Source organism: Ctenopharyngodon idella, chromosome 3 (genome assembly GCF_019924925.1).
Source record: "Ctenopharyngodon idella isolate HZGC_01 chromosome 3, HZGC01, whole genome shotgun sequence".
NCBI classification, from domain to species: domain Eukaryota; kingdom Metazoa; phylum Chordata; class Actinopteri; order Cypriniformes; family Xenocyprididae; genus Ctenopharyngodon; species Ctenopharyngodon idella.
Window position 1 is genome coordinate 20,550,259 of NC_067222.1, and position 18,895 is coordinate 20,569,153.

Here is an 18,895-nt window from a genome sequence, read left to right on the forward strand (position 1 = left end):
TGTGGTCATTCTGATTTTACATCACTGACCAATTAAACCTTTACAGAAACAGAATTGAGGACAATAATGGGTTAAAGAATTACCCACATGGGGTTTTCAAACATCTGAACCTACTGTAACACGTTTCAGCCTGAAATGCACACAATATTCAAATTGTGAGCTTTACTTATTAAAGGGTTAGTTCACCCAAAAATGAAAATAATGTCATTTATTACTCACCCTCAAGTCGTTTTACACCCATAAGACCTTCGTTCATCTTCAGAATACAAATTAAGATATTTTTGTTGAAATCCAATGGCTCAGTCAATCCTCCATAGACAGCAATGACATTTCCTTTCTCAAGATCCATTAATGTACTAAAAACATATTTAAATCAGTTCATGTGAGTACAGTGGTTCAATATTAATATTATAAAGCGACGAGAATATTTTTGGTGCACCAAAAAAAAAAAATAAATAACGACTTATATAGTGATGGCCGATTTCAAAACACTGCTTCAGGAAGCTTCGGAGCGTAATGAATCAGCGGTTCGGAGCGCAAAAGTCACGTGATTTCAGCAGTTTGGCGGTTTGACACGCGATCCGAATCATGATTCAACACGCTGATTCATTACGCTCCGAATCTTCCTGAAGCAGTGTTTTGAAATCGGCCATCACTATACAAGTCGTTATTTAGTTTTTTTGGTGCACCAAAAATATTCTTGTCGCTTTATAATATTAATATTGAACCACTGTACTCACATGAACTGATTTAAATATGTTTTTAGTACATTAATGGATCTTGAGAGAGGAAATGTCATTGCTGGCTATGGAGGCCTCACTGAGCCATCGGATTTTATCAAAAATATCTTAATTTGTGTTCCGAAGATGAACAAAGGTCTTACGGGTGTGGAACAGCATGAGGGTGAGTAATAAATGACAGAATTTTCATTTTTTGTGGGTGAACTAACCCTTTAACGACTATGGTAAAAAAAAAAAAAAAAAAAAAAAAAATCCTCCTATGCCTTGACCAACACAAATGGCTCTACATGATGTCTGTGTTTAAGGCATGTAAACTTGATCCAGTAGGCTACTGATTAAAAGCTGTTTACATTTATCATTTTGTTTGCTCAGTCATGTCGATATACTAATTAGACTTCCTTTTGAAATCCTGTTTAGCCTACATTTTTCCTAATTTTCTTCAACACTTTCACATAAAAGTATTTAAGTATAAGTGTTTTATATCTAATAATATGCCTATAAATGAATATAGCCTAGGCCTAAAAGCATTTTGAATTACTATATTAAAATGTCAACAATAATCAGCAAGATATTTTAGATCCATTGCGTTGACGCCATGCAAGGCATCTTGACCTAGGAAGTAAATAAATAAATTTGTATCGCAATCATTTTACTCAAAACTTTATCTTAAAAGTGTGCTACTAGGGCTAGGCCTACACAAAAAAATAAAGTTATAATAATCATGAGCTCCACCCGTTTAATATTACAGTTGATATAAAGAAAAGGGAACTTAACATAACTTAAGTTCACAGGAAGCAGATTTGTATGCCATTAGATTAAAAAAGAAAATTCACAGAACATTTTATATCGACCTACCTCTCGTGTTTGTCTGATGCAGATCCGCTTCAGTTCATTCACACTTTACAGATGACAGAAAACCGCAGCGTTTGTGTAGCCCCGCCCACCCCGCATACGTCACATCCCATCAACAAAGCAAGTTAATGATAAGGAACTATATGATCCTATGATCCGATAAGGAACTCTTCTCAAATAAAAAAAATAAAAAAATAAAACTACAAACAAACAAATAAATAAATAAATAAATAAATAAATATTTCAATAAAAAAAATCACATATAGGCCTAATATATAATAAAAATACATAATATCACATTTTTAAGCAAACCAATACAACCATATCTGCTTCGTAAGATTACAGACTGTGCAACCCCTATACATGAGTCAAATATTGGCTACATAAAAGGGAAAACATTTAGTTATATTAGCACACAGCTCTCTTTGTATGTGAGGAAACAGTTTACTTCCTATTCATATACCACAACCCTGCTTTGCACACCTCACATGTGGCTTTTATGTTACGACTGTATGGCTAATTCTCATTTCACCCCAAAACGAGATAAGGTGCTTGACGAATGACCATCATGCTTTTTACATTCACAAATGTTGCAGTTACATTGATAAGAGCCCCTGCTCTTGAAATCCATTCTTTGCACATGGGAACTAAAACAGTGGTTTGTACCAAGTAACAAATAACCTGGTGTAGTCGAAGTTATGACATTACAACCAACGAGGTAAAATAAGAAGTTAATCTGTGACATTAACCTTGATGAAAAAGAGGACATGAGAAATCTAACACTGACTTGCATGCACATGCATTTCCTGTTCCAGTGGTTTTAAACTGACCTAAGTTCTGTATTCACCTGTGTGAGTCATCATCGGCCAGTCGTCATAAATATCCATTGTGCCTACATGAATCGAATGAAACCCAACACTGATGGAAAAATCTGAAGTAGTCTTATACCACGCAAGTGGGGCGCAACTCACGACACACATAACGATGTGCTAGACAGACACAGTTCCAGAGAACCCCTGTCTCTATTTTTTATTTTTTAGTAATTATGGAAAACCTGCTATTTCTCGGAGACCTGTGATTATTATATTATTCCAGCTTGTCCGTGACTTCAGCACCAAGGACAGTGGCGAGAAAACTGACACGCAAGATAAAAAATTACATTCATCTACTGCTGGGAAACAAAAATAGCACATGTGATCCAACTGAGTGATTTTAGAAGATGAACAGGCTCTGCTTATGAATTTGTTGCTTTTTTTAAAGACGGCCTGAAATCGAAGTTGTGATAGTCTTTACTTCCCTATAACTTATATCTGAGTGAAACGGCTTCTCGAACAAGAAAAAATGTAGGGTGTGACTTGATTTTGTCCATGGGGGATTGATTGGATGGGTGTGGTTTGCTATTGCTGTGATGTCATGTGAGTGACAGGTTGCCCCGCCCTCACGCCAGTAAACACTTCATCAGTGAAGAGATGTCGCTGCAAATTATTTTGATTAAAGATTATGAGGACACATAAGAATGATGATTTCATGGTGACTTTAAAATGGCATGACCGTCCTGCCCGTGGTCTTGTGGCTTTCAGTGGACCTGTACTTCCCCTGATTAAACACAACACAAAATGACTGTTTAAACAATCTTTAAATGTTCTTTACTTCACTTCTCTTCAGCTGCTGCTGAAAGATCATACACTCTGTAAACTCTGTAGCCTGCTAAAAATATAGACATTTTAATCATTGTCAACACTGGGAGCATCTACTACAGTGTAAGTTTACATGCAGTGGCCTAACATACAACTTTAAACTGCACTGAAGGTGGCAAAATCCTATATATACACACACCACTGTAAATTTCTGAGTTTTACTGACTTAATATTTCTGAGTATGCATTGCGGCATCAATAAATTAAGCAATTGCTTTGTTTGCTTAATTTTTTGGCTTTATTTGACCTTTTTATTTGCTGTTTTATGTTAGTATTAGCACAATAAAGACAGCAAATAAAATTGTTTTGTAATGGTCTTATTAATTTAAAAATTAATTTAATGGTTACCATTGTTGTGTTTTGCATGCTTAATGTTGATGCCTGTGTGTGACTCAAGCAAGGTTGATCAAGCAAGGTTGGGGGGGATCAACCCCCTTAAATGGTTTATGTTTTACCTACGATAGTATGGTGTTTATGATAAGTGTTAACAATACAATTTAGACTATAATTCAACAAGAAATGTAGATTAGTTAGTGATTTAATGAGAATTTGGGTATTTATTACTTCTCTTCCTTTGAAACCACAAATAACTGTGATTTCTTGTTGCATCACTGCATCAGTTGGAAGGGAATTATAGTTATATATGTGAAGTTCCAAGTGCCAACAAAAGGGAACACTAATCACCATAATGGTGATACAACTCTTTTTTGCTTTGCAAAATAGTACTCAAACCAGTCAAGTAATATTAATATATATTTTAAAAAGGTAGTTAAAGAGAGTAAGTGAAGACAGACCTCTGGCGAGTCACTTCTGATCGGACTATTCTCCACTCTACCACACGGTGTCGCTGTTTCTTTATTGTGAGGAACTGTGAATCAACAAGTGTGTACGGGGCACGGTGGGTGGCCAAGAGTTGCGTAATCACAACTGCGTCTGGAATTTAATGTACATTTATGATATGCATATGCTACTTATTTCCGTTTTCACAGATTAAACGGAGCATCCTGTAAAAAAGGGTTAGGGTTTATAATATGCAATGTACAACTTTGCAATTGTGTAGCTATAACGTTGTAATTTGCAATGTCAAGTTTGTGAAGATCTGTCATGTCTGTATGTCCATCCATCCATCCATTTATTTTTATTTTTATTTTTGTTCGTTCTATTAAATTAAAATTAACTTTAATTATTTTTTCATTTAGTTATAATGAAAATAATACAGATCAAGACGTTTTATTGTGTCACTTTAATTCTTTTTTTCATAATTTTAGGTGTAGATATTTGCCAGAATTTCTCTATTTTTGACACTGACTTCTTAATTACATCTATAAATTGAAAAAAAAAAAAAAAAAAAAAAACTTTTTCATATTTCATAATTTAGTATCCGTGTTTTCAATTTGTATTTCTACCAAAAAATGCTCTCGCCAAAACTGCTGTCGTTGCGCACAAATAAAACGGTTTTAAGTTTAATTTTTCAAGACATAAAGTGTAGGCAAAAGTTCCCCTATAATTATGAATAACTGAAAATGCAACTAGATAAACGCACGTAAGAATTCCATTGTGCTTGCACACAGGGCAATAAAGTGCTTTACTCATGCAGACGCACAGAGGGAATGGTAAATGACTGAACCCCCTTCCTATTGAATACAGGCAGAGCAGCAGAAAGAGAGAAGGGCTGAGCTGCGACACTCAGTCACAGAGAGGCAGAGGTGTGAATGAGTTAGGCAGAAGAAGAAAGAGAGACTTGGAAAGTAATAGCAGGTTTTCTGTTTCATATTGGTTGAAAGTGGGAAAGAGATTACAACATATCCGGGAGAGAGAAAAGAAAGGGAGAGTACCCTATAATTTCTTTTTTAGACGGGTTTGCCATACTTCTCCACCCGAGTAAAGCAGTCTCTCTGAGGTATAGTGCACTTTGTGGATTTGTCTTTAAGAAAAGTCGCCTATAAATCTTTCACACACTTTCAGCATAGTATGTAGGAAACTCCATTGCATATTGCATTGCAAAACTAGTCTTTTTTAAATGCAAAAAACGATTCTTTTCTGTTCAGTGCAGTTTCAGGGACACTGAGGACCAGGGGTTGCAATGATAAGGATTTTGGTAACGTGCGTCTCCATGGTGTCCATCACCGCGATGGTGGCTGGTGCTCGTGGTGGATACGGAATGAGTATGTTCGCGGCTCAGTCCTCCCCTCCGGACCCGTGCTACGACGAGAACGGCAACCCCAGACGCTGCATCCCCGACTTTGTGAACTCCGCGTTCGGAAAGGACGTGCGCGTCTCCAGCACCTGCGGCACTCCGGCGACGCGGTACTGCGTGGTGACCGAGAAGGGCGAGGAAAGATCGAGGGACTGCAACATCTGCGACGCCACGGACCCCAAGAAGACCCATCCACCTGCGTATCTGACAGACCTCAACAACCCTCACAACCTCACCTGTTGGCAGTCGGAAAACTACGTGCAGTACCCCCAGAATGTGACTCTGACACTGTCCCTGGGGAAGAAGTTCGAGGTGACCTATGTGAGTCTCCAGTTCTGCTCTCCTCGTCCCGAATCCATGGCCATCTTCAAGTCCATGGATTATGGGAAAACCTGGGTGCCCTTTCAGTTCTACTCAACCCAGTGCAAGAAAATGTACAACAAGCAGAGCAAAGCTGCGATCACCAAGCAGAACGAGCAGGAAGCGATCTGCACGGACTCTCACACGGACATGCAGCCGTTAACAGGTGGGCTCATCGCCTTCAGCACGCTGGATGGCAGACCTTCCGCGCATGACTTCGACAACTCTCCCGTCCTGCAGGACTGGGTCACGGCCACCGATATCAAAGTGACCTTCAACCGGCTGCACACGTTCGGGGACGAGAATGAGGATGACTCGGAGCTCGCCAGGGACTCGTATTTTTACGCGGTGTCTGACCTGCAGGTCGGCGGTCGGTGTAAGTGTAACGGGCACGCGTCAAAGTGCGTAAAGGACCGGGAAGGGAACCTAGTGTGTGAGTGCAAGCACAACACGGCGGGACCGGAGTGTGACAGGTGTAAGCCGTTCCACTACGACCGGCCGTGGCAACGCGCGACGGCCAGAGAGGCGAACGAATGTGTCGGTGAGTCATTTATCATCTACTTGAACGCAAAAAAGTGCTGATGGTTTCATTAATAAATGTTATAATGATGGTATATTCAAATATGAAAACATGTTTTTTGCTTTAACTTTAAGTGTTTCCCCAAAAGTCGGTCTAAAAGTCTGAGAACACGCATAAAATGAATTCAAACCTGGAAATAAACGGCTTTCTTGGATTTTGAAAACAACTGTCACTCAAATTGTAATGCTGGTGGAGTTTTTGAGGGAAGAAAAGTGTATTAAATTAGAAAAAGGCAAAATAAACGCCATTTCATTAGTGGCCTCAGATTTTTGGACCTCACAAAATGTTTAAAAGTCGAAGAGGTAAAAAAAAATATGCGTGTCATCTAATTAAAGCATGAAGGTAACATACTTTTTAGGCAGATCGTAGTACACGGTTTGTTTGAATGAATTGTCAGCCTTTGGTTTCATTCATTCTTTTTTCTTGATGAATTCATCAACTTAGTTCCAAAAGTAATCCCAGTTAATGCAAATCAACATAGCCTACAGTATCAGATTCCTCTTCTTTAATTTTACACTCTAAAAAATGCTGGGTTAAAAACAACCCAAGTTGGGTTGAAAATGGACAGATCCAGCGGTTGGGTTAAATGACAGTTTTATTTAACTCAAATATTGTTTAAAAATTACTGTATCTCAGGCTTAAAATGAACCCAAAATAGGTTGGAATTTAAAAATCAGACACATAATTACTAGAGGCAACAGTAATAATCAAAAGCTGAACATTTATTAATAAACAATTTAGTATTATTCATTAAACTTATAAATAAATGTTCATTTATTAAACATGTTGATAAATGTTAATTCCCAAAATATTTTGGGTTCATTTTAAGCAAGCAATACAGTAATTTTTAAACAATAGTTGAGGTAAATAAAACTATTGGTCAAACATTTAACTCAACTGATTGGTTAAAACAACCCAATCACTGGGTTTGTCCATTCTCAACCCATCTTGGGTTGTTTTTAACCCAGCATTTTTTAGAGTTAAGGAGCTCGATTTTTTCATGTAATCAATTAATATATTTCATTTTCCTATCAGCAAATCTTACAAACGTACACTGTAAAAAAGAATTATTGGTTTAACTTAAAAAAAAAAAAAGTTTCCTGGTTGCCTTAAAATTTTGAGTTCATTGAAATTAAAAATTCAAGTTAATACAATGAAGGTGATTAGTTTAATCAACAGAAACTCAAAATATTATGTTATCTGAACCACATTAATTATTTAAGTTGTTTTGACAAAAGAAATAATGTTGTAATAACAAATCACGAAAATATTTTTTTACAGTGTATGAATAATGAAGAATGAACTTTCAATGCACACTGGTTTACTCAAATAGGTTGTTATCAGTGCACTGAATAAACTGCATTCATTCTAATTTAAAATATCTACATCAGTGTAGATTGCAACTTTGGTTATGAGAAGGATAGGCCTTTTCTTCACACATATTATGTTAGGAATACTTCACAAAAAGTAACTAAATTTAACCCAAAACAACATTTCACCTGACTATAATGTGTCCATGTCTCCACATGAAGCCTATTATATGATTCTATTTAGGCCTAATCTTTGCTCGTACAAAAGTAATAGTTTGATTAGATTTGATTAGATTTCCTTGCATTTAGTTAAATGAAAATCATCTGATTTTCAAACATTTTTTTGCAACAAATTTGGCTTGAAATCTTTCACATGTCCTACAGATAGAGTCTGTAGTTATATTCAGTTCAATGGGTGGGTGTAACTGAGTTTGGAAGTGCCTTTCAACATCCATTCTGTGGAAGGAAACATTCTGGAGGGAGAGAAGAGGCTTGTCGTGTTATTGCAAGGCAGGTGTCATTATCAGATTGAAGGAAAGATTACATCAGTTTTGTTGTTTGTTTTGGCAAGGTGAAAGTAAACTGCTTGTTTCCAGATGAAAAGTTTGTTTCCCCAGTTAAAGGAAGAAAATAATATCTATGAGCATTATTGTGAAAGAACTTGGACAGGCTGAATAATTCTTCTCATTTTTTCAATATTAAAATAATGAGGGCTCCTGCAGGTGTTTTATCAACATATCTGAGTTTAAATTTCATGATAAGTTGCTGTTTTTTCAGTCTGTCACATTTACTGCTGTAAAAAGATTTCCTCTATTCCATCCATGCCGTGTTAAGCACGACTCCATAACAAAAGCATCAAGCTGTCAGCAAAGGCTCTATTTGATGAGGATGTTGTCACTTGGCATAGTCAAAAAGCAAATTAAAAATGTGTGAATAGATATTAAACACTCCTGACAGATGGCCGTCACGCATATGCGAACATTGTTGTGCAGCAGATTAATGTGTGTCAGTAGGCCTGTGGTTATAAATAAAAGTTTGTTCCCATGAATGGAGAATGAGGGCACCATCATGATATGACAGATGACTGACAGAAGCTGGTTTCTCACAGTGTGCTTTTGCACGCGACAATGTAGAGCTGAAAATGATGAAGCTGTAAATGAGATCTGTGACAGAATCCAAAAAAAGAAAAAAAAAGTTTTGTCTCAAACAGTTTCAAAGAGATTGTTACATCTGGTACGAATTTTATTTGCTTTGATCAAATGCTTCATAATTAAGAGTAAGTCTTTCTATCCGGATTCTTTCCATTCTACTCGGTGGAATGAGGTGGGCAAGGCGGGTATTTGTGGGAAATTAGGTGTAGCATTCACAGGATGATAGGAATTTTATCTAGATAGATGCTTCCGGCATTGATGTATGTTCTATACAATTCTTGCCAAAAACATGCAGAGTAAAAAGCCATTATCATCACATATCAGACAGAGAAAAAACAGGTCTTGTTGTACAGATAAATGTATTTATTTTATAATTATATATTGTATTATGCATTATGATGATAAAACCCTTTAGATACAACTTTAAAGATCACACTTTAGTTCATTTGCAGACACTACTAAAACAAATATCAGTAAAATTCACTACATTACTTTAAGAATACAGAATAGAATAGAATTAAAATACCAAGGTCACTGTTATTTGTCAATAAATTCTATAAATTATTTGATATTTTAGATACTTGTCAAACATCTCAGCTGTCAACAGAGATGCAAAATTATCATCACACAAAAAGCGTTTAAAATTAGTTTTTGGATTTCACAATCAGAACCATCATTCAAACGTGTGCGCTCAGATTTTTAAGACAATTTTAAATGCAACTTCCAAAAAAATAAATAAAATAAAATAAATCATGCGCATAATTATTAAAAAATCTCTAAAATACTGTGACAGAAATCATTCATGTACATGTGTACAATCGGTCAGTCTAATCAAGATCATTTGTTTCAGATAGAAAATCCTGTTACCAAAACAGATAAAAAGCAAAATATTTTTTTGATTCTGACGCCTCCTCAAAAATCAAGTGCATAAAAAGTGTTTTGACACATTTTACCTTTCATAAACTGTTTTGAACATTAAGATCTTAAAGATTAAGAGTACTTTCGGAGCTACTGATAGCTTGGTATGCGAATATGAGTAGTGATATAACAAAATCTTATCATCAAGGAAATATTTAGAAATATTAATCTGCACAAGATCTCTTAGAAAGATCATCACTTACTGTACATGAACATGTTTTTGACACACAAAACCACTCTGGTTAAAAGAACTAAATGCGCTATTGCATTTAATATATCCCACAATGCAGCACATATTAACTTTTAGAGTGACAGTATTTAAACTTTATATTAAAAAGGGCAATAGTGATAAAATCTCCTTTGAAAATTTCCTTGACAACCCACAGCATTCCTGAACCTTTCAAATAAGAAACATTTGTAAACTTGGACACTAGACGAGAATTCTGCTTATCTGAAAACTTTCAAGAAGTTTCATTTTTATTGTGCGTAAATGTGCCTTTAGCAGGCAGGAGGTTTTCAATGTGCTGTGATTAAACCAATACCAAATTAGCTCAATCCCTCGTCCAACACAAAGTTCAGTCAAAGACTTAAAAATAGACATGAGACATTCTGCGCTCCAGATTTATGCACAAACTTCTAACAGGAATTGCACTAAAATGCAGTTTACAAAACTTTGTCGTTGACTAAACGTTCACATAAGCAAGTTAACCCGTGGGTGGAAGCTAATTAAGCCAGACGTGCATCGCAGCCCTTGACACAGAGCAGACGGCTGGAATTGTCTTGCCGTTGGATCTCTCTGTATTGTTCCACTGTGGTCCTCCGGGTCGTAGTGTTTTTGGCCTGCTGTGATGTGAGCAGACTAACAGGAACCGTGAGCAGATTTCTGGGCTACCATGAAGAGCTGCTCGAGGTCTGTGGACCATCTGTGGGTTTCTCAGTGGTGTTGCCGGACCATAAGTCTGATGAAAGAATTGTGCAAAAGGGTGATGTCATAAAACCTCTTGGGTCCCCCTGCACAAAACAATGACTGCTAGACTCTTAGTTCCTCATGTGTGTTTTCAGGAACAATTTTCATTTTTGCAGCTTAGACCTTTTTTTTTTTAATTTTTTGTCCAGGTTTTTTATCAGTTACTTGGTTTCCATTGCTGCAGCGTCACACTAAGCAAAAAAAAAGGGGGGGGGTCATGGGTCATGGGTTCGATTCCCAGTAAAAATCTGAAATCGAATGCTTTCCTACTATATAGTATGTGAAAACAGTACGCCAACAGAGTAGTATGTTTGAATACATACACTCTAAAAAATGCTGGGTTAAAAATAACCCAAGTTGGGTTAAATATGGACAAACCCAGCTTTTGGGTTGTTTTGACCTGGCAGTTGGGTTAAATGTTTGGCCCAACCTGCTGGGTAGTTTTATTTTGGGTTCTAACCTATTTTGGGTTCATTTTAAGCCTGACATATAGTAATTTTTAAACAATAGTTGAGTTAAATAAAACAACCCAGCAGGCTGGTTAAACTTTTAACCCAACCGCTGGGTTTGTCCATATTTAACCCAACTTGGGTAGTTTTAACCCAGCATTATTTAGACCTTTTGTTGCTAAGTGTGATGCTGCAGCAATGGAAAAACAGTAGGCAAAAAGTCGCCGGATGACCTACTACTTATGCCGAGATTCTGAAGTGCACATTCGATTGACACTTCACTATCCCCTGAGGCCATGGGAGAGGATTTACGAATGGCAGTAAAGCGACGCTACAGATGCTGGTAGGTCACGTGACAGTAACAACATGGCGGATGTAGTTTGTCTAAATTAAATTTTTCATTCGAACAGAATTTTTTAACTGTCACTAAGTAAATTCAAATGTAGTACTGTACTTACAGACAGCATTTTCGGATGCAGTGTAAAGGCCCGTTCACAAAAAAAAACGATAACTATAAAGATAACGATGAAGATATAGTTCTAAAAATCATTCTAAATATAAAAGAATAGCAGAGTCCACACCACAACTATAATGATAATGATATAGAGAAACTATATCGTTGGGATCACTTTCAGAATGATTTTTTTCCCAGCTGAACAATAAAACACTGACAGCCAATCAGAGTCCATTCTTATTTAAGGGCTCGTGCATTCAAAATGGCAAACAACATTGTGGAGAAGTTAATTGCCGAGGTCTAGAAAAATTCACCTCTGTTTGACTTCTTTTCAAGAAGGCTTTAAAGAAAATGGATATATGGAAAACAATCGGTCATACCCTCAGAATAAATGGTGAGTGAAGTGTAATTAACGGAGATGAGATCATTATGCCAGGCTAATAAAATTCCCTCAGGTATCCAGCGCTAGTTTCGACAACATTGTCTTGCTTCCTTTGAAGTTGCAGTGAAAAAGACTAGGTGTTGTTTTTATTCCACTTCGTCAGCTAAATTCACTGTTAGATCAGATTGATTACACTAGCTATTCACTCGAAACATAGCATGCTGAGGACATCTGCTGGTTAAAGATGTGTAAATGCAACAAGAACAGCAAAAACATGTTGTACACACTTTGAAACCGCAGCGTGTAAGCTTAGAATAAACAGACCGTTATCATTTGTTGGAGTTGACGCAAATATGGTTATCGTTACAGTTATCTTTATAGTTATCGTTCTTAAGTGTTTAAATGTATACCTTAAATGCAGTGTGAGTTGGTTTGGATAAAAGTGTCTGCCAAATGCATTAATGTAAATGAGTACAGCCCCACATACTATGAAATCTGATTGGTCCATAATCCTGCTACTTGTAACTATACACACAATCAAATATCTTCTGATTGGCACTGATTTTGTCTAGCCGCACAGCAGTTTGTAAATGGACAAATTGGTTAGGACCTTGTGCTACCAAAGTGCCTCAAGAATATCAACAGTTATTTGTCAAAAACAGGAAATGAAATTGTTCAAATCTCATAAAACTACCTCTGTGTGATCCTTTTTCCAAAATGAAAAGAAAATGAAGCCACAAAAATGAAAACATGCAGTGATAGAAAAAAAGTGGAAAGAAAGAGAGAGCGCAGGAGTGACTTTGAGCTGCTAATCGGAAGCAGGTGGGCTGCTGGTCAGTCCTTTAGAGCTGCTTCTGACCCCGATTGCATGGAAACTCACACATCTCCTGATACCCCTGCGGGACCCTGTGACTGGTGACTCGATGGCTCACTCAGGACAAACGATTCAAATCTCAAGATGATTGTGGGACATTTGTATCAAGACAAAAACACAGAATCTGTAGTGTATTAAAGGGGACCTATTATGCAAAATTCACTTTTGCATGGTGTTTGGACATAAATGTGTGTTGGCAGTGTGTGTACACAACCACCCTATAATGATAAAAATCCAACCACTTCTTTTTTTTAAATTCCCATAAATCATAAGGAGTGTCTCAGAACAAGCCGTTTCCAGATCCTTGGCAATGTGACGTCACAAAAGCCACAGGCACCGCCCACAAATGTTCACAGACACTGCCGTTTTAACATAGAACCGCCCTGAGCGCGTTCACAGCGAGTTGTACACAGTCCGCCATTGCTGCACTGACGAGAACATCTCCCAAGCGTTTTGGGTGTTCTGTAGCTGGATGGATTAATCCACATAGCTCTCTCCATTTACTCCCTAAATCTGAGCTGCTGAAGACGAGGTGGATTCATTTTGTTTTTGAAGAAAATGCTCCCTCAACTCTACCGAAATTTGTTTATGTCTGCGCAAATCATTTCAAACCGGACTGCTTTGTGAACCAATATCAATACAAAGGGACAATACAAAACAGAGGTTGTGCTAAAAAGTTGTTACTCAAGGATAGATCGGTACAAACTGTTCGTGATCCAGCTTACAGTCTCCAGAGTGATACTGGATATGGCAGTAATGAAGGTGAGAGCACTTTATTACTGTTCATTGGAGTTGATTTCCGGATGTAAAGCTTACCAGTTTATTAAGCACCACCCAAAAAGGCATAAGGTCTTAATATATTTGTTTACTGTTAGTTGTAACGAGTGTTTCTGTGTACTTCGCTGTGTATGTTGATGATAATGCAAGGAAGAGAGAGAGAGTTTAAGGATAATATTTTAATGCACACTTGCACTGTGTTTTATTAAGCTCTTACAGAAATTTTCTAGAGTGAAAACGCTTCATCTTTTGTGTGAAGTACAATAAACGTTATATAAAACTCATTGGTAAACTGGCTTGTACTAATATAGTGGATAAAAACAAGAAGACAATATAAGTTATAACCGTAATTAAACTAAACTATACCTGTTCTATCTCCATGCAGCATATTCGCAGTTTCTGTCATAGTGCGTCCTGACTGACTCCTGACAGGGGAGAATGAGCTCTTGAAGCTCCGCCCTCTTAGGCCGAACGCAGCAGCTCATTTGCATTTAAAGGGCACACACTGAAACGGCACATTTTTGCTCAACCCCAAAAAGTGGCAATTTTAACATGCTACAAAAAATTATCTGTGGGGTATTTTGAGCTAAAACTTCACATACACACACTGGGGACATCAGAGACTTATTTTACATCTTGTAAAAGGGGGCATAATAGGTCCCCTTTAAGATTTGCCATTGCTACTTCTTGAAAAGACAACTGGATTTCAGAAGAAAATATGAGCCACAATAATGCTAGTGTAACGGACGTAGGCCGGTAAGAGCTGTGCGTGTAAACCTCACTCCCCTGATCTCAAGAGGCGCTCTAGCGAATGATGCTAGAGACTGCAGTCTTTAGCCTCCTTGTTAGACTGCTCTACTCCCATGCCAGCGGACCCGGGTTCGAGTCCCACTTAGAGCAGGCGGTTTGAACAGGAGGGGTTACACTAGGTTGTTGTGGATGGTTGCAAAGTGTTCTAAATGGTTATTAGCTCGTCGCTATGTGGTTGCAAGGGTTTTCAGGCTTTCTACTCCAAGCTCTCTCCTGCAGTGCAAATCTATGGGATTTTTGCCGCTTTATCCACCAAGTTAGTTGTGCCACATCTCTCCTCAACACAAGATATGCACAGTAGTTTAACACTTAGAGATATGGGTTTGTTCACAAGTATGAGCAAAAATGTTTCCCTTAGGAAGTATGTCTAATAAATATAAAAAATATCAAAATTAAGACGAAACTTACTTGCTATTGACTTTTTATGCTATTTTTGTCTTCTATAGAACAAGCCTTTAATAATACATTTCATTTATTTATAGTCATTTTAAAAACATCCACCAAACCACAAGCATTGTTTGACAAACCAAAACTGTAGGATCACAGGCTTGTGCTCTTGCGGTGAAGGAAAAAAAAAAAAACAGAACAAGACAAAGAAAACACAAAAGGGATGTATTTTGGGATTTCAAAATCCAAACCCCAGTGTATCGGCAGTCCTCTGGGCAAAGAGCTCCATGTTTTAGGGATTTTGTTTTGTTGAGCTCATAATTCAAAACACACATGACTTATGAGCCAAAAGGCTTTGTTTGGCTTTATGGGAGTTCAGAGAAAACACGATATATCCTGGGTTTAGAGGCTGGTTAGGAGAGGTGGTCTATTTTCTGGTGGAAGGGTCTGCTTGCTTTGGCCTTCTGCTTGTTTCCCCACTAATATTTATGTTTTGAATCCCCTGTCAGTCAGTGTATATTTGCGATCAGCCTTTTGGGTATTATTTGAATCTCTTTTTGGATGTCTGTGCCGGCGTTTCATCCCAGGGGTTGAAACTCTTGCCAAAGCTTTCCGGCAGTTTTCAGGTTCTGTAATGATGTCACTCTTGAAATACACTTGTTTTGGGAAAATGAAACATCATCTGTGAAATGCTGAAATTGAATAAAATGGTTGTGTTGCAGCATTGTACCGTTGTACAGTATGGATATCAAATGGTAATACCACGTCGCTTTGATATTTACTATGATACTGAATGAATGACATGGATATACTGTATAGGCCAGGCAAATAAATATTTTGAGAAGCCAATAACCATAGGCTAATGAACAGGAAAATAAATATTTTAATAGTAATTTATTTATTAAATTGGATTATTTATTTAGAGTAATATATCTGTCATCAGCCAATCTCATAATAATATCGGCCATTAACTTACTATAAATCATGATATTTTTATGGTACTCTAAGAATACCATGGTATTACCATGCCACATGTACATATGTCCCAGAAAAAGCATCATTTAAGTATTTAAACACACCATATGTCTAAGTATTGTTTGCAAAACTGATGACACAGTTTGTTGACCATGCTAACATTCTTTCAGTGGGCAACCACAACAGCAGCTCAGAAGTAAACATGTATTTTGGGGTTAAAGGGTCCTACATAGTTGTGTATGTGTGAAAGAGTCAATATCTGCTTGTGTATGGTGAGATGTGTGTTTCTATTGGTTTTGCTGTGGAGGTTTGAATCTTTTTGGCCTGCATCTGTGATAGCGCTCTGGCTAAAAGCAGGACCACCCTGAGCTAGACAGAGAAAAGGTGGAATAATGAATGCTAGAGTAAATGGACACATTTTCTGCGCGCTCTCTCTCTCTCCCTCTCACACACAGACACACTTTTTTGGATTACACATACTGGCACACACAAACACAATTCATGCTTCATGACTTAACACAATGGACACGCCGCCAAAAAGCCTTTTGTACCGCCACATGACCAAGCCAGGGTTAGAAACACACAGATGATCAGATTCCTTTACTAATACCCACTTTATGGTATTATTCTAGCCAATTACCCCAAATTCCTTTCAGATCTGCTAGGACAGCTAACATTTAGCTTGACTGTAGCCTAGCTAACAAACTAGCCTCCCCAACACTGCTGTTACCTTCACTTCAAGCTCACCCCACCAACAAACATCAAAGGCCGCATTTGCAGTGAACGCAAAAATGAATGCAGTCCAATCATGACTACATCTGCACAATGGCTGCCAAAGGGGAGGAAATGATGGATGAAGGTTTTCTGTCATTGGCTGTTGAAAGATGATTCAGGCAGAGTCGCGCTCTCCCGCTGGGTGGCCCACATACTGTCAGAAAGCAGAGGCAATTTCAAGCCACAATTACTATTCTGCATGTTTTACCTTCTTAGAAGATCAGATTTCTGTCTGTAAAACAAGTTTGGGATCATTGCTTTGTATTTGCGGCTTAGATGTTGAGCAACTAATAAAGTAAAATGAAACATTTGCTATGCATTTAAATTCCGTATGTTATATATTTCAAGAAAATTGTGCTTTATTTTGAAATACATCACATACGGATGGTAAATGCAGATACTATAGGTTCAATGGTCATTAGATTATTTGTTAATTTTATCCATCAGCCTTGGGTTACATCTGCAGAAAAGTTGTTTCAAATGGGGAAAGATGTAAAAAATCTGGAAAGATTTAGGTCTTCATGTTCGGAGTGTCTATTTACACCAAGTGCAAATAGCGTCCCTTGTTGGCAAATGAAATTTACACTAGCTCCGCCCACCAATGTCTTGTTGGGCCACTCAAGTTTTAAAAAAGACATGAGGAATTCAATGTCTTCAGTAGTGCAGCAGTAGTGAGTATTCCTTGCAAATCTGGCTTTTAACGCCATCAACGCGGGTTCGAATCCGCCTTTTGCCGAGCTCACATTTATTTTCAATAAAAATGAAAATAATGATCTAAAAGTGGAAATGAACTGTGAACGAGTGTTTAATAATATTAGAAGTGTAGTGTTAGGGGAAGGTGTAGGGAGGTTTTTTATTCTCCCAATAAGGCAGCATCCATTTAAAGGGTTAGTTCACTCAAAAATGAAAATAATGTCATTAAACACTCACCCTCATGTTGTTCTACACCCGTAAGACCTTCGTTCACCTTCAGAACACAAATTAAGATATTTTTGATGGCTCAGTGAGGCCTCTATTGACAGCAAGTTAATTTACACTTTCGGTGCCCAGAAGGGTACTAAAAACCTATATATATTTTTTTGTTGTTTGGAATCAGCAGTTCAGAGCGCCAAAGTCACATGATTTCAGCAGTTTGGTAGTTTGACACGTGATCCGAACCACTGATTCGAAACAAAAGATTCGCCCCTTAACTAGATATTGTTGAAAAGTCGTTATTTTGTTTTTTTGGTGCACAAAAAGTATTCTCGTCGCTTTATAATATTGAGGTTGAACCACTGTAGTCACATGAACTGTTTTAAATATGTCTTTAGTAGCTTTCTGGGCACTGAAAGTGTAAATTAACTTGCTGTCAATAGAGGCCTCTCTGAGCCATCAGATTTTATCAAAAAATATCTTAATTTGTGTTCTGAAGATGAACGAAGGTCTTACGGGTGTAGAACGACATGAGGGTGAGTAATTAATGACAGAATTTTCATTTTTGGGTGAACTAACCCTTTAATAATTTTAATAAATATAATCATTTACACTCTATGATATTATTGCATCCTGTTAATGTACAATACTGAGGTGCAAATAGCATCTGCCAATATAAAGTATAGATAGCGTCTAATTACTATTTACTCTTATTGCAAAGAACTGATACTTTTACATGGTGTAAATAGAATCTACCACTATTTTCACTTAGTGTAAATAGCATCTATTGCTAAGAAAATATGCTATTTACACTTAGTGTAAATAACCGCTGCCTTTATAATTGGTTACACTTTATTTCGATGGTCCACTTTAGACACTCTACTATAAGTAACTTTACAACTACAGTACATGTCAAATAACTCTTATTAGAGTATTAGTAGACTGTAGTAGATTGTTAGGTTAGGTGAATAAGGATTTGGGTTAGTAGAATAAGTTGCAAAGTTACTTATTGTCAGTAGAATGTCTGTTAGGGAGCATCAAAATAAAGTGTTAGCAGATATTAAGTAGTCAGTCTACTAATTAGTTGAGAGTTAGTTGACATGTAGTTGCAAAGTAACTTACAGTTAGTAGAATGTCTAAAGTAAACCATCGAAATAAAGTTTTACCTCATTTTACTGGCATTCCGCCCATACTGAAATCTCATTGGATAAAAAACTCACTCCATCCCACTATATTGAAGACATCAAATATTTTCTCAGCGGCTGTGATTTCATCACTTCACGTCAGCATTTCGCTTTCAGTGTGGAAAATGTTTTTCTATTCAGTAAAT

The 18,895-nt window shown here is 37.2% G+C and overlaps 2 protein-coding genes across 3 annotated transcripts in view; one reads left to right on the forward strand and one right to left on the reverse strand.

The window, feature by feature from the left end:
• pik3r6b (phosphoinositide-3-kinase, regulatory subunit 6b) overlaps positions 1 to 1,940 on the reverse strand; it is a 19,440-nt gene extending 17,500 nt beyond the window's left edge. Inside the window, exon 1 of the mRNA XM_051888483.1 lies at positions 1,596 to 1,940. The gene's annotated coding sequence lies outside the window, so the exon portion shown is untranslated. The remainder of the gene's footprint in view (positions 1 to 1,595) is intronic.
• Positions 1,941 to 4,203: 2,263 nt separating this feature from the next.
• Positions 4,204 to 18,895, forward strand: part of ntn1b (netrin 1b) — a 65,275-nt gene continuing 50,583 nt past the window's right edge. Inside the window, exons 1-2 of one of the 2 annotated variants that reach the window (XM_051888538.1) lie at positions 4,204 to 5,188; positions 5,342 to 6,386. In XM_051888538.1, coding sequence (XP_051744498.1) covers positions 5,372 to 6,386 — 1,015 coding nt within the window. In that variant the 5' untranslated portion in view covers positions 4,204 to 5,188; positions 5,342 to 5,371. Of the gene's footprint in view, positions 5,189 to 5,336; positions 6,387 to 18,895 lie in introns of both variants that reach the window. The other variant, XM_051888537.1, reaches the window with a different exon arrangement.